Source organism: Haliotis rufescens, unplaced genomic scaffold, assembly GCF_023055435.1.
Source record: "Haliotis rufescens isolate VD_foot unplaced genomic scaffold, xgHalRufe1.0.p SCAF_13, whole genome shotgun sequence".
Lineage (NCBI taxonomy): Eukaryota > Metazoa > Mollusca > Gastropoda > Lepetellida > Haliotidae > Haliotis > Haliotis rufescens.
The window spans coordinates 2,656,175-2,673,008 of record NW_025963813.1 but is presented as its reverse complement, the minus strand read 5'-3'; the positions used below and the strand labels follow the sequence as shown (position 1 = coordinate 2,673,008).

Sequence of the window (16,834 nt, the reverse complement as noted above, 5' to 3'; positions counted from 1 at the left end):
TTTAGGAACTGGCAAAAGTGTATACTTGTGTTACTATTCCATGGAAACACTGCTTAAGATTTTTGCTTGCTGAACGAGTTCTGTCCTTCGGTAAATTTGGTCAAATCTATGTTAAAGCTCGATGAAATAGGGATTGAATACCATGCTTTCTCACTTCGTATGATGGCAGCATCGCAATGGGCCAAACACTGTGCATGTGATTATATGTTTCACAGGAGAGGGATTAATGTCCTCAGTCATAATGAAAACCTAAAAGTCCCGTTAAAACTGTAACAGTGCTAAAATTGCTATATTTTATTCAACTTTTTGTGAAATTCGCCTTCAATTCATAAGTTGTCGGTTAACCATTTAAGACCTGTTGGTACATACTAGCGATAAGAAATTGCATAACAACATCTGGCACTTCAGATTTACGCCGCCACGATCAGGTCGGCGGGCGAGGCTTTAATTACATGTTGAATAACAACTAGTAGTGGTCAGCGCGTTCGGCACTTACCAGTGTACCGTTATCAGCTATTTAGCGTCAACTGACCAAACTAGAAAATTGAAAACGCGAAACCAAACACGAGCTGAGTGATTCTATCGGCATTTATAATCTTCTATTACGCAACTTTCCAAACTGACCGTGGGCTTTGGCTATTAACAGACCAAACCCATCATACAAAATTGTATAACATGTCCAGTCTTTATTAGTCCAAAGTCTCAAATTTCAAACTGGACATGCTCGTGTAGACTTGCCTTCAGATTAACAAAGGAGGTCTCAGGTATAAATATAGGGGGAAATCGACTGTTAGTCATTCCTGCTTTGCCTGAGAACCTCTCTCTGTTTGTCTTTGAAGGTAAGTCACTTTTACTTGTTACTTTGGCATTTAGGTTGAACTTTGCTTAAAATTGTCTTTTAAAATTGTCTTTAATTTTGTATGAATATCTTGCTTGAACAATGAACTTATACTCTATGTATTCGAAATGCCGTGCGAATCTAAGCTGCATATTATTCAAGTTTTACTGACACAAATTAACTACAGTACTTTATATGCGTGCGTCGCATGTAGAAATATTACTATTCCACAATCAGCGTTCGTATCCCACATGTTTACTTATCGGGTTAAAACTACTAGGCAAATACATTTGTAATTAGTAATCACAGGTGTCGTGGATGCTTCATAATTATCATGTTTTAATGTGAACAGCGTGCATTATAATAATGTATGAATTATTTGTCCATGTATCGGTAGGACCACTATTCATATGTGTGTCGTGTTATTTACCTTATTGTATGCTGTATCGTTAGTAGAGTGGTTTTATAATGCAACAACGTTAAATGCGTCAATATGCATTAACATGATCCAGTTACTCGATATAATTTACGTTATGTATATTTGTTTGCGTTCTTATGCCTGATAAATACGGTTCAAGAATATAACTTATATCCGATGTTCATGCATCAAATATATTCTTTATATACAAAACCAGATCAGTGCAAGTACAGCAAAGTATATTATTCTTATCTGTAGCCCAAAATATTTCTTATTAGGTAACTACTTTGTGAGGGCATAGCACTAGACCACAATACTCGAACGTAACTTCTGTTCTAGATAAATGCACACAAATTAAGCAATGCCTGATAAATTTATGTTTTCCAATTTATGCATATTACTTCCATTCGGTAAGATGAATGGACGCTGTATAGAATATCTCAGATGCTATACTTTTAGCATAATTTGGACGCTACAGATAACGTAGTAGTTTTATGTTGTAGAATAGTTATAATGAAACAGGCTTTCCTATAGCAGTGTTTATATCCATTTCTAAATTACAGTTCACAAGCAATTTCTCTGTTTGGCGAAATCTCCAATAAGGTTCATAAACATTCACAATAGAATATACGTTCACTAATAATCAGTTTTAATTCATGTATATTTCAAGTTTCAAATACGGTGTTCATTCATGTGTGATTTGTATAAGCTCGGCCTGCATAGCGCGGCATGCACAGGCGGCACCGCTCATTGTTATATAACGGCACACTCACCAGCGCTCGGCAGTGACGTCACGTACCGTATTTAATCATTTTTGCGCATAGCTGTTATCTGAATTTAGTATAATGTATTCAGTCATTGAATGCAGGTCCCATTATTATTTACCGTATTAAATCTTGTGTTCACTATTTAACTCTGGAGTGTACACCTGAATCAGCTATAGTTCATGACGTCACATTACCGTATTTAATGTAAAATAAGTCATTAGACATGTCATTGTTCAAGAAAGGTGTTGTTATAATCTTTCATATGATTGCTTTTTGTAAACATTGTTCAGATGTTATTTATGAGTACCTTAAATATATATATCAAACATTATGAGTAATTATCAATGAGTAATTTAATTTGAATTGATTATAATGTCTGCATTATATCAAATGTTCACTGCTATGATGTAAATGAATATCCAATGAGTTGAGCTTACACTTTACACTTTGTTATTATTTTACAAATGGTATTTTAATTATAAATGTGTTACGTAATCTTATGCAATGTTATATTAGGCTGTAACTTGAATGGGTACTGATACGTCTCTGAAGTTAATGCATTGTTCTCAAAGTGAGATCACATAACAAGCAACTGTTTATTAACTCATGCATATTATATAACAAAGAATATCTTAACAGTTTTGGTATCACTGCTTAATTATTTGTCTGATTATGTCTTTGTGTTTGATGATGAAGGAGATTGTCTGACTATGTCTATATGCTTGATGATGATGAAAACATTTAATAAAGAATTCCTGCTTTGCCTGAGAACCTCTCTCTGTTTGTCTTTGAAGGTGTGTTGATCCCGTGGCTAATTCCCCCCAAAAGCATTCTAGGTTTTGATCAGTTTTAGTGTAAAAACTAACTCTGTTTCAAAACCTTAACTGTTAAACTCGACTTTCATACATATGTTCCACAGTTCTGTTGACGTATTCGGGGTCGTAGCTGGCGCCAAAATTCGCTGTGCAAAGTTGGGTCCCTGGGACACGCCATGGCCTACATGTATGATTGTGGGTTTGAATCCCGGTTCGACCCGATGATGTTTCAAAGTTTGTCAGTACCCATGCTCTAGGGTTTCACCAAAGTGATAAACGTCTGAGACCTGCATCACTTCGGGCTTTCCTCCCACATTAATCTGACATGCCGTGTGATATACAATCCAACTGGAATTCTGTTCAAAGCGGCGTTAAATCAAACTCGACCCGTGAAGATCCGGGGTAGAATAGGTCTTCAGCAACCCATGCTTGCCATAAAAGGCGACTATGCTTGTCGTAAGAGGCGACCAACAGGATCGGGTGGTCAGGCTCGCTGACTTGGTTGATGCTTGTCATCGATCCCAATTGCGTGGATCGATGCTCATGATGTCAATCACTGGATTGTCTGGTCCAGACTCGATTATTTACAGACCGCCGTCATATAGCTGGAATATTGTTGAGTGCGGGGTTAAACAACAAACGAACAAACAATAAATCAAACTCACTCACTCACTAATGACTTATTCAATCACGATGTACTTCATATGCTGTTATACGCGGCCTTAAGCACAATAAAGTTCTGTTGTGACGTGTAAACGAGGGCACCACCAGCCCAGAACAAATTCGGCACGAATGCCAATTGAAATCTTCACGCCCGTGTCATCATCTGCTGCTGATGATGAATTATACATGCCCCCTCACAGACATCATAACCTCCAGGTGTCAGTGCCCCACACACCCCAGCACTGGGCTATACTCACTGTGTTCCATCCAAGAACTACTCCATGAACGAAACTTCACTGAGACAACATGGCAGAAGGTAGGTGATTCGGTGATATGTGCTGAAGTTAAAAGTATACATTGTTAAATGAATAATGTGGTTCTGATCGGTTAAAAAGACGTTATCAAATAGAATTCTTAAAACGGTTTACTTACCTTTTCATTGCGTTTGAATATGTTTATTCATATGCTTTTCTAAATCCATAATAGTAAAATGACTTGGCATCCGGCTTGGGTGTTACATTTATATTCACAATTTAAACAATATTACCAGAATGGCTTGATTTTGTTGATTGTAAACTCCGCATTTTGCTTTTGAGGGCTTCAGTTGACAGGAAGGACGTGAAGACATTGTATAATGGCGTCGTATTATAATAGGGACGTCAGGTCTGCCTCACGGCTAAATATCCAGCATTGGCAATCCATGGGTTAATATTATGAGCATTTCGCCATTCGGGTACAAACCCTGAACCTGACCACCTATCTATTAAGTCGCCTTTCAAGACAAGTATAGGTACCAGTGATCCACACTTTAGGATTATATTAATATATAAGAATTACTTGTATTAATAAGTCACAATATATTCCAGTTGTTACCTTAATAATATTACCTAATTATGCCAATATTAAGATGCGACTAACGGGGTCGGGTGGCCAGGCACGGTGATTTGGCTGAAACATGTCATTGTATCCCAATTGCGTGGATCGATGCTCATCATGTCAATCACTGGATTGTCTGGTCCAGACTCGATTATTTACCGACCGCCGTCATATAGCTGGAATATTGCTGAGTATGGCGTTAAACAACAAACACAACAATATTTTCACCAAATAATTACAAACGTTACCAAAACGTTACTCGCCTGAAAACAGTCGCACACTGCAAAATACGGCCCGAAACACAACCATGATACCCGTATCAAATACAACGAATTACCATATTTTGTTTGTTTGACTTTTACCCACCATCAAACATGAGTGTAAACTTTCGTTGCCCGGATGTTTATAACAAAGTCACATTAATATCCTTTTTGCAGTTAATGGAACGTGTTCCGCACCAAAACAACACCATAGTGACACACTTCCCGAAAACTACCCGACCGTGATTCAGAAATACACCTCCTACAGGTGGCGCTTTGGATATATGATGATCCTCGGAATGGTCTCTGTCCAGTGCATGAAGAACTGCATGTCATTCGCTTTAGTATGCATGACAAGGGGGGTAACTCTTAACAAGGGAGAGCACTCGAACCAAAGCAATGCTGGCACCAATTACACAGCAGCATTTTCACCTGGAAGCAGCGGATCGCTAAATTATTCACGTGAGGTATGTTTTTAAAAAAAATGGACATTGATTATCAAATATTTTGAAGTGAGAGTTACTGTTCACATGTCCCCCACATTACGTTGGGGGACATACATTGCATCCACTGGGGAATCGAACACGGGGTTTCAGAATATCCACGGGGCTACAACCGTTATTTTGTTTAAACACATGCGCTCATTCATGTTTAGTCCGAATAAAGGTGAGATGAAATGGGGTATAACGTCGCGTTTAACAGCGACGCGCACGTGTGTGTGCGTGTCTGTGAGGCTGCTTGTGCTTGTCGGGACTAATGCACGTTTCATAGTGCTAGCCCATTGAGATACCATGTTGCAGTTTAACAGAGATATTCCACATAGACACATTCTACTAACTCAGAACTTGCAACATTGGTGTTATATTGCCAATCCCATTAAATTTGTGGGGGCACGGGTGGCCAAGTCGTCTTAGGCGCCGCGATACGCTGTGCAGAGTTGCACGCCAGAAACCTATGATTGCTGGTTCGAATCCCGGTTCGCCCCGATTATGTTTCTAGGTTTGTCAGCACCATACCCGTGCTCGTGGGTTTCACCGAAGTGATAAACGTCCGAGACCTGCATCACTTCGGGCTTTCCTCCCACATTAAGCTAACACGCCGCGATAAAACTGGAATACTGTTAAAAGCGGCGTTAAACCACACACACACACACACACACACACACACACACACACACATATTAAATGTCTTATCTTTTCCAGGCGTCTACGGCAGAGTTTGACTACAGCAGCCAGATGCAAGGTCTTCTCATATCGTCAACTTACTACATTGGAATTATTTCGCCAATATTTGGCAGCATGGCTTCACGGAGATTTGGTGCCAAGAGAGTCATCTGTGCATGTATGATGTTGGGTGGTGTCACGACGATCGCTGTTCCGGTAGCGGCAAGAAGTCATGTGTATCTGGCTGTCATTTGCAGACTGCTTCTCGGATTTGCAATTGTGCGTGTACAAGGCCAAAACCATATACAGAAGTCTATCTCCTATAAATTAAAAAGGAGTCCAACTCAATCTAGAATGATAAGATGCCTGAATTTAAGCACTGTTCTGGGCTCCATGTGGATTATATATTTTTTATTTTGTAGATATATGTATTTAAATAAGGTTACTTTATTTCAGGGACTAATGTTAGCCAATATAAACAGTAAATTCGAGTTATCTGTTGTAAGAGACAAGCGGGGCGCCGATATTTGATATGAGAATAGTTGAAGGAATTCGAGCTAACAAGATTTCACATTTCATATTTACCAGATTCCTTGATTTTGAAACTTCTCTTTATTGAATAATAACATATAAAATAGCCATAAATGTAGCATGAGGAATACTTCACTGTAACATCAATTTAGTGAATTTCCTTTTGTATGTTTATGATGTTCCTTACAAACCAGAACGGCTTGCTGCCTGTAACACTTGACGTGTGGCTGTACTGGGCTCCCACACAAGAAAAGGCACAGCTGGTGGCCTACACCTTCACAGGTCAGAGAGGGAAGGAATCAGGCTCGACCCCGCTTTGATTAGATCTCGTTTCAAAACATGAAATTATTATTATAGAACCATGAAGAAGAAAACCAACTTGCAACAGTGTAATTTTTGTGTTGTTTCTTGCAACAGTCTGAAGCACAGAAAGGGACTTATTAATTTGTTTCGAGTAAATTCCCACAAAAAACATCCACCCCCATCCTCCCATGATATGAGGGGCGGTCGGGTAGCCTAGTGGTTAAAGCGTTCGCTCGTCACGCCAAAAACCCGGGTTCGATTCCCGACGTGGGTACAATGAGTGAAGCCCATTTCTGGTGTCCCCCGCCGTGATATTGCTGGAACATTGCTAAAAGCGGCGTAAAACAATACTCACTCACTGACTCACTCACTCCCATGATATGAAATAGTTGGTCATTTAAGAGAGAGCAATCACTATAGCGCACGTCGTCGACGTGTACCACTTTATTTAAACATGTAGGTTACGGTGGTGCCAACTCATGATTGTCAGACCAAGGGGACGTTGCACAACGTGTTGCCATTTATACATGGTATTTGTCATGTCACACGAAATCAGTGGGGATGTGTGGGATTATATTTTGGAGACACCCGTATTTGACACACCAGTACCCATACCATGTAGAATACGGGTAGATAGATGGTGGCGGTGTAAATAATAATTTTGTCGAAATGTTTTTATCCGAACATTAAAAAACAGTCAACCGTCTACACATGTCGCGCCATATCGAGACAAGTGAAATGCCGACATGAAGTCATTGGTGCGATGTGGATTTTGAAGAGGTCATAACGCTCGACTGTATTCAGCGTACTTAATTTTCAATTATCCATACATGTATAATAAGGTCTGACATGTTCACAACGAGGTTTCACAGTATATCAATTCCAAAGAGCAAATAAAAAATAATTGCTAGTCCGTGGAATGGCTAAACAAGCAATTCATTTTGCGTTTGTGTTCCATAAACCAAATAATATTAGGCCAAGCCCACTGACTGACTTCTTTGAACAAAGTTCCTTGATTTTGATTTGTTGGCTGCAGTTATTTTGTGTTAATGACTAAATAAGCAGTTTTATTATTTGTACTTATTTATGTGTTATTTGTGTTTGTGGTTTGAAAAACAAGTATAACGGATTTACATAGTTTGTTCTCCGGTTTTTACGTTTATACCTCAACACACGAAAAAAAGGGTAAAAGTCAAGTCTTTTTTTTCAATTATCAGGATACAACATAGCAAGTATTGTGACGTTCTTTATCTGTGGATTCCTCTGTCTCACTCCAATAGACAACGGTTGGCCGTTCATCTTCTACGTGTTTGGTAAGAGGGAGTTTCAGTTCAATAGACTACTACTGTTGGCTGTGTATGTTTTACCAATCAAAAGAACTGGGGTAGAATGGGTCTTCAGCAACCCATGCTGGCCGTAAAAGGCGACTATACTTGTCGTAAGAGGCGTCTAACGGGATCGGGTGGTCAGGCTCGCTGACTTGGTTGATGCATGTCATCGATCCCAATTGTGTGGATCGATGCTCATGATGTCAAACGCTGTATTGTCTTATCCTGACTCGATTATTTATAGACCTCTGTCATATAGCAGGAATATAGCTGAGTGCGGCCTAAAACAACAAATAATGACAACCAAAAATGTCCTCCCTCTCTCTAAGTCTTTCCACGTGTACCCGAGCGGCAGAGAGAATGGACGACATAGTCTGGAGGGCACTGACCACCACACCCATTTCAAGGTTATGTTTATAATTGAAGATTCTCATCCTGTTGTTGAAATACTATTTATTGTGTAGAATGCCGCTACTATTCACCATTATCATCATCACATTCAGTGACGCCCCTCTCTCTCTCCAGGTGGCTGCGCAATCCTCTGGGGTCTGGCGTGGATGTATTGGGGTCATGACAAACCGGAAATGCATCCAAGAATCTCACAGCATGAAAAGATTTATATCTTAACGAACAGAACAAACGTCGACATAGAGCTCAAGGTTTTTGATTTTAGTAGCACATAAATAGCACTTTTAACAGTATTTCAGTTACATTGCGGCAGGTCTCAGACGTTTACCACTATGGTAAAACCCACAAGCTCGGGTATGGCGTTGAAAAAACTAGAAATATTATAGGGGCGGGATTCGAACCCACAGTCATAGGTTTCTGGCGTGCCCAAGGGATGCAACTCTGCACAGTGACACTCCTCTTCCTGTGCCATATTGGTCAACATGGTCAAAACACCCACCCGTACCCCGGACATCGAATCATGTCCCCTGACATCCAACCGTGCCCCAGGACATCCACCCGTGCCCCAGGACACCCACCCGTTCCAACGGACATCCACCCGTGCCCCCGGACATCCACCCATGCCCCCGGACATCGAATCATGCCCCCGGACATCCACCCGTGCCCCCGGACATCCACCCGTGCCCCCGGACATCCACCCATGCCCCCGGACATCCACCCGTGCCCCCGGACATCCACGCGTGCCCCAGGACATCCACCCATGCCCCCGGACATCCACCCGTGCCCACGGACATCCACACATGCCCCCGGACATCCACCCGTGCCCCCGGACATCCACGCGTGCCCCCGGACATCCACCCATGCCCTCTGACATCCACCCGTGCCCACGGACATCCACACATGCCCCCGGACATCCACCCGTGCCCCCGGACATCCACGCGTGCCCCCTGACATCCACCCGTGCCCCCGGACATCCACGCGTGCCCCCTGACATCCACCTATGCCCCCTGACATCCACCCGTGCCCCCTGACATCCACCCGTGCCCCCGGACATCCACCCATGCCCTCTGACATCCACCCGTGCCCACGGACATCCACACATGCCCCCGGACATCCACCCGTGCCCCCGGACATCCACCCGTGCCCCCGGACATCCACCCGTGCCCCCGGACATCCACCCGTGCCCCCGGACATCCCCCCGTGCCCTCTGACATCCACCCGTGCCCCCGGACATCCACCCATGCCCACGGACATACACCCGTGCCCACAGACATCAACTCGTACCACCTGGACGTCCACCTGTGATCCGAGATATGCACCCGACCACAATCAACCCGTGTCCTCAATTACCCGCAGGAAATATGATCTATTTTATATGTTAGCTGTAATCGGGGAATATCGTTCTTTTTAGAACATGTACTTTGTTCTATTATATAGCATGGCTTCATGTTTATTTTCAATCTTGAATTAGATCTTTTCCCACCATTTATATTTTCCAGGATAAAAATGTTCCCTGGAAGGACATTTTCCGGAGTAAACCCGTGTGGGCATATCTGATTGTCATCTTTCTGCATACGTGCAATAGTAGTATTTTGGCGAGTTACCTCCCCTTGTATATGGCAACCGTGCTCAACTTTGACGTGGAACAGGTAAACAAGCCCAGTTATCGTTGGCCCGAAGCCTAACAACTTCATGCAATACGTTTTCCCATTTATGGAGCTTCAATGATTTTGACACATGCAGTGTTTAAGGGGTTGGAGCTTGCGGCGCTGGTAGCCCAGTTGTCAAAGACGCTGCAACTCTATGTGCAGGGTTACGGCCCTTAGCATGCACGATCCGCGCCACGTGGGTTCGAACAAGGAATAACCCGGTTTGGCTGCACCATACCCCATGGGGAAGAGAGCAATGTCTTCTGCTGATAGATCAAAGCAAGGGTAAACATATTCTGTGAATCAGATATTCGAACCCTTTGGGCTAAATTTCACCTGCAAGCAACGGCGCCTCCTCCTACTGGGCCAGCCATGGAACTGAAGCATTATATCGTTCTTGATAAAACTAACTCCAATGGAAAAATAAACCCAAAATTCCAGGAAATTCCGTTTCACAATAACCAAAACTGATTCAGTTTGAAGGAGTTAATTCCATTGAAAAAAAACATGGCAACGAAGCATGTTTTTGTTACAAGGGATTTTATCGAAACATGTAAATTGTCCCCGAAAAATCTTTTAAAAAAATAATACTTAAGCTTTTTTAAAAGAAAATTGCCTGCAACAAAAGTTACATTTTTGCAAGGTGTTTTTCTTTTAAAAATAAGAATGTCAAGTGGTCTGTTCCTTATCGCCCCTTATGTTTGTCTCCCTACAGAACGGTGTGCTCTCCTCGCTGCCCTATGTCACTCGTGTCATGGGGACTGTGTTTTGGAGCCACGTCAGCATGAAGCTGGTGAAAAAGATCTCCGTTACCCACACACGGAAACTTATACAGACAATCGGTACGCTTCAAGCACACACTGAACAACTCCGCGATAGGTGGTAGCCATATGTGTGTCAAATAAAAAGACGTTGAGACTTTAATAAGTTTCGACCAAGTCCATGACCATAGTCTCTGAGTGTCAGAGAGATGGGACACACCGGTATCCACCCCCCTCTAGATCTTCCACCCTATCACCATAAGTGAGTGAGTGAGTGAGTGAGGTTTTACGCCGCTTTTAGCAATATTCCAGCAATATCACGGCGGGGGACACCAAAAATGGGCTTCACACATTGTACCCATGTCGGGAATCGAACCCGGGTCTTCGGCGTGACGAGCGAACGCTTTAACCACTGGCTACCCGACCGCCCCCTATCACCATAACACAACGCACACAGTTCCGGGTTAGGAGAGGCCCTCGCACCCCCTGAATGGATTTGGTAGGCTTCGCCACCTTGATTGCCATTGTAACGTTGTTCGTACGTCACTCATTGTGCCATTTCGTCACTTATAATTATTGTCACTGCTTCGCTGATTATTGCCATTTCTGCATTGTTTATTGCCATTGCTTCATTGTTTATTGTCCTGACCTCATTGATCATTGCCATTCCTTAATTGTTTATTGTTATTATTTTATTGATAATTGCCACTACCTAATTGCTTATTGCCATTCCTGCATTGGTTATGGCCATTGCTCCATTGTTTATTGTTATTATTTTATTGATTATTGCCTGTACCTAACTGATTATTGCCTTTCCTGCATTGATTATTGCCATTGCTTCGTTGTTTGTTGCCATTGCCTCATTGACTTTTGCCATTGCTTCATCGTTTATTGTCATTGCCTCATTGAATTTTGCCATTGCTTCGTTGTTTATTGCCATTGTCTCATTGACTATTGCCATAGCTTCATCGTTTATTGTCATTGCCTCGTTGATTATTGACATTCCTTCATTGATTATTATTATTTTATTGATTATTGCCATTGCTTCATTGTTTATTATCATTTGTTCATTGACTATTGCCATTGCTTCATTGATTATTATTATTTTATTGATTATTGCCACTGCTTCATTGATTATTATTATTTTTATTATTGCCATTACTTCATTGTTTATTGTTATTATATTATTGATTATTGCCTGCACTTGAATATTGGGGGGCACGGGTGGCCAAACCGTCCAAGGCGCCGCTGGGCCCATCATTGTGGGTTCGAATCCCGGTTCCCATGTGTCTAGGTGTGTCAGCACCATACCTGTTCTCGTGTTTCACTAAAGGGGTAAGCATCTGGGACCTGCTTCACTTCGGGCTTTCTTCGCATAAAAAGTTTACACGCCATGACATAGCTGGAATACTGTTCAAAGCAGCGTTAAACTCAACTCACTCACCAACCCACATTGTCATAACGTCATTGATTATTGCCAGGGTTTGCTGTGGCATCCGTGCTGACCATTGGTCTGTGCTCTCTGGAGGATGGTCAGGAGATCATCGCCGTTGCCATCTTCGTAGTGTCCATGCCGTTCCAGTCGGTGACCGCCGTTGGCTGTTTGCTCAGCCCCGTGGATATAGCACCGCAGTAGGGGGTCACATGAAACATTTCTTGTTGGGAAGGATGACTAATCAAGGATGATACATTCTACTTTTCATCTGAAAAAGAACGAGGCATTAAGAATATTAAAACAGAACAGGCCCCGATCATCCGTCAACTTCTAAGTAATGCCTATCAAACAATTTAAGCCCCCGATCTTTTTAAAACTTTTCTTACGACGTTCTATATAGCCTCTGCTTGCAAAACCAATCTGAAAAGATTACGAACTCAGCGGGGCGGTCGGGTAGCCTAGTGGTTAAAGCGTTCGGTCGTCACGCCGAAGACCCGTGTTCGATTCCCGACATGTGTACAATGTGTGAAGCCCATTTCTGATGTCCCCCGCTGTGATATTGCTGGAATATTGCTAAAAGCGGCGTAAAACCATATTCAATCACTCACGAACGAACTCAGCAATGTTATCGTTAAGTAAGTTGAAAACCATTTTAAGCTTCGGGTGAGATGTTGATAAGCCGCTAAGATAGATCCATCATCTCGACATTATACATTGTCGAGAGAATGAAGAGTTCCATGTCAGCATTATAAAGATAATTCTATCACGTCACATTATATGTGTCAGGATTTCACAGAGAGTTCAAACATGTTACACAAGTGTAATAAACATTCCCATCATGTCGACATTCTACAAGTGTCGGCGTTATAGGGATCGATCCATCATGTCGACATTATACAATTGTCGAGATACAAAGAGTTCCATTATGTCGACATTGTATAATTGTTAGCATTATAAAGAGAGTTCTATCATGTCAGTATTATATACTAGTAAGTGTCGGGATTATACAGAGAGTTCAAACATGTTTAGCTTACACAAGTGTAATAAAGATTCCCATCATGTCGACATTGTATAAGTGTCGGCGTTATAAAGATCGATCCATCATGTCGACAGTATACAATTGTGGAGATAGAAAGAGTTCCATCATGTCGAAATTATATGTGTCAAGAACCCACCACGCCGCCATACCGCTACTTCACCACGCCATCTTATGACGCCTTATCCTTCCCACTCCACCACACCACCACGTCACCACGCCACCTCACCACGCCGACATCCCACTTTGCCACCACACCACCACGTCACCACGCCACCTCACCACGCCGACATCCCACTTTGCCACCATACCGCTACGTCACCACGCCACGCCGACATCCCACTTTGTCACCATACCGCTACGTCACCACGCCGACATCCCACTTTGCCACCATACCGCTACGTCACCACGCCTACCGGATATATTTATCTATTTGATTGGTCAAATTGATTACATTTCTCTTTGTTTTCATTCAACAGGTTCGCTTCCTTTCTAACGGCATTAGGAGAGGTGTTCAGTTTCGTTGCATACTCCCTTGCCCCCGTCACTGTGTCCTACATCGTCACAGAGGTAATCACACTGCAAACCTCAACAACAGGAACAAATAACTCTCGACAAAAAACATGTCATGAAGCAGAGGACATTTGTCGGGGGTTCGAAACCAATTTCGACCCAGTTCTGACACACGTTCTGTCCATACCTTAGTTGTTAGCGTTCACTCGTCACGCCGATGACCCGGGTTCGATTCCCGACATGGGTACAATGTGTGAGGCCCAATCGTGGTGTCCCCCGCCATGATATTGCTGGAACATTGCTGAAAGCTGCGTAAAACCATACTCACTCACTTCAACATGCATCACTTCGTGCTTTCCTCCTCCACCAAGCTCATGCACGCCGGAATACGGTTTTGTCTCTTAGCCTCTATTAATAATACAGAGTTACGTCCCTTAGCCGTGCCAGGATCAGCTGGTTCTTAGTTTGAACCCCCATAATGACCCTTGGTGTATAACACCATATAATGTTTTGTAGGTTTCAGTGGTGGTCCATTCGTGCTCTCCTTCATGAAGTTGTTGCTTCGTGATATAACTGATAAAAAATGTTCAAAGCGGCGTTAAACACCACTCAATCACACACAAAAATCTGTGAAAGTAAACTATATTTACGTATTTCACAGGACGCGGGAACAGTGGTCAACCGTCTTCTATATCAGCGCCGGCATCTATGTAGTAGCAGCCCTAATTTTTATAATCTTTGGTAGTGGAAAGATTGAGCCATGGGCAGATAACTCCGCGGACGAAAATATTCCCGAGCCCACGAGGAAGAGTGAAATCAACGAAGCATACGTCAAAGATATGGACGATCTCAAGTCAAACTGAAATAATATACCATGTAATTTCGTGACCACTCATGTAATTTCGGGATTTGCCGAATGCGAATGCCCTCTCGTGGACAACTTGGTTCCGTCTTCACGCAAACAGACCTCGTCTATATACACCGTTGTTTTGAAAGTTTGCATCGATATTTTCTCAATATATAACGGTTGACATTTACAGCCACTTATTATTCAGTACGGTGAATCAATTGTGATTGTCACTCTGGTGACGTTAAGAAACAAGCTATTGAGGTGGGATTCTTGTAAAAAAGTACTTAAAACAATACGCGCGTTCTGATTGGTTTGTCGTGCTTTCGCACATGACATTGATCACGAGGGGATGAGAATTCTTGCAGGTGACGGAAATGGCGAGGTTGCCCGATTGTTCTTGCTGAAATGGGCGGGTGATGATAATGAACCTGCCTGTGTTGAGACAGAGAAAGAGATTCACAATAACAGAAAATGTCCCTCTTTCATTATTGAAGTCAGTGAATTAAATGTCGTATTTAGACAATGGAAATGAATGTACCTTTTAAAATACACCTCATGTCGGTTATGATGTAGACAACATATTTCACGATTAACAAAAGATAAAAACATATCAAACCGACAATGCACTCATTTCACATACCCAAACGCCTCATGGACGTTTCACAAAGAAATTACAAGATGAAAACAGCGTTATAACTGTACCCTGCACATTCAAATTTTGTTTGTTAATATAGTAATGATTATATGTGGAGAAAGGGATGGTAGCTAATATTGCTTGTTCAGCATGTGTTTGATACATATGCAAAGTTTCATAATAAAATTCTAGTATTAAACGGTTTCCGGGTTATGCTCAGGAAACGAATGCTACACGAATTTGAGACAAAGTCCAGTTTGTTGCCAAGGAAACACACAATTTGTTTTTCAAAAAATACCAAAACACCAAAAGACACATGTTCATCATGTGTTTGAGAAAAATGCAAAGTTTCAAAATAAAATATTAAATGGTTTGCGAGCTATTCTACGGAAACGAAACGTGACGGAAGGACGGGTGGACAGACAGAATTTTGCTAAATTTACGAGATTTTACGTGCGCCTCAAACATTTACCTTCATAAAAGCCTCGAAAGTTTCTGATTGACATCCGATGGCTCTCAGCTTTGAACGTCACACTTTCAGACCACAAGCCATTTCGGCTCCATGGGGGGTGCCCAAAGCTGATTGTATTTATTATGTCAGTAAACCAAATGTCATGTAAAGTAAAATACTTACGTTCCGTAAATTTCACTGAATACTAGTATTATTTTAACTCGGCAGGAAAATTCGAGGAAACAAAGAAAACTGATATTCTTACCAACAAAAGCGCTGCAATTTAACGTCATCGGCCATTGTCAGCTTTTTGCAGAATGTAATTTTCTTATACAAGTATTTCCTCTGAATGAAGTTCCGGGGAACACCCACAGCCATCATGTGCAGTATCATATTGCGATATTTTAGAATCACATAACTCGTGCATCCTCTCCTTTTGTTTGAAGATTTAATGAAACGTATTGATTTTGATTAAGGCTTAAGATAGTACCCAGGATTACATAAGATTACCAACGGATCGGGTGTCAGTTTCTTAGTAATAAAATTAAGGAACTGACACTTCAATGAAATGCTTTAGAATTAAGCATTTGGTGAGAGCTAATACACCTGATGTAACGCTCCGCTGACTGAGAAGTTGATTGTTTGTTTGTTTGTTTGTTCTTTAACGCCGCACCCAGCAATATTCCAGCTATGTGACGCCGGTCTGTAAATAATCGAGTCTGGACCAGACAACCCAGTGATTGATATGAGCATCGATCCACGCAATTGGGATCGATGACATGCATCAAACAAGTCAGTGAGCCTGACCACAAGCATGGGCTGCTGAAGACGTATTGTACCCTGGATCTTCAAGGGTTGATCATCAACATTATCCCCGCTTTATGACAGAGCGTGTTCGGGAATGACAGGGTCTTGTACGTCTGGGTCTGAGGAGAGATAACTCTTACAGCTAGGATAATCCGGTTTCACTGACACACATCTGAGTTGCAAAATGTTCTTGTGGTCATTTTGATAATAAAGTTAACAAGTTATCAAGTAAACACGTTTAGCGGGAGGCTGACGTTGATACCTTGAAACAACACATAATGCAGATTTTGACATTCATGCTGATTCAGCGAATGTTAAGAGGGGTGGA

At 42.1% G+C, this 16,834-nt stretch overlaps 1 protein-coding gene across 2 annotated transcripts; it reads left to right on the top strand.

Moving 5' to 3' along the window:
* Window positions 1-3,731: 3,731 nt before the first annotated feature.
* Window positions 3,732-15,481, top strand: LOC124115463 (uncharacterized transporter slc-17.2-like). 2 transcript variants are annotated; one of them, XM_046476468.2, is made up of 11 exons: window positions 3,732-3,817; window positions 4,815-5,104; window positions 5,840-6,079; window positions 6,526-6,613; window positions 7,852-7,947; window positions 8,488-8,621; window positions 9,870-10,019; window positions 10,735-10,861; window positions 12,262-12,412; window positions 13,731-13,821; window positions 14,424-15,481. In XM_046476468.2, the coding sequence occupies exons 1-11, from the start codon at window positions 3,808-3,810 to the stop codon at window positions 14,625-14,627; spliced, it is 1,581 nt and encodes a 526-aa protein (XP_046332424.2). In that variant the 5' UTR covers window positions 3,732-3,807; the 3' UTR covers window positions 14,628-15,481. The 2 variants fall into 2 exon arrangements, 1 of the variants encoding a protein (XP_046332424.2); XR_007220317.1 differs by lacking the exon at window positions 14,424-15,481 and having other exon boundaries at window positions 12,262-12,549; window positions 13,731-13,802.
* Window positions 15,482-16,834: the final 1,353 nt, after the last annotated feature.

Coding starts and splice junctions, on each gene's coding strand:
- LOC124115463 (XM_046476468.2), top strand. Junction 6,614..7,851: donor GGTGGCCTACACCTTCACAG/GTCAGAGAGGGA, acceptor TTCAATTATCAG/GATACAACATAGCAAGTATT. Junction 7,948..8,487: donor GTTCATCTTCTACGTGTTTG/GTAAGAGGGAGT, acceptor CTCTCTCTCCAG/GTGGCTGCGCAATCCTCTGG.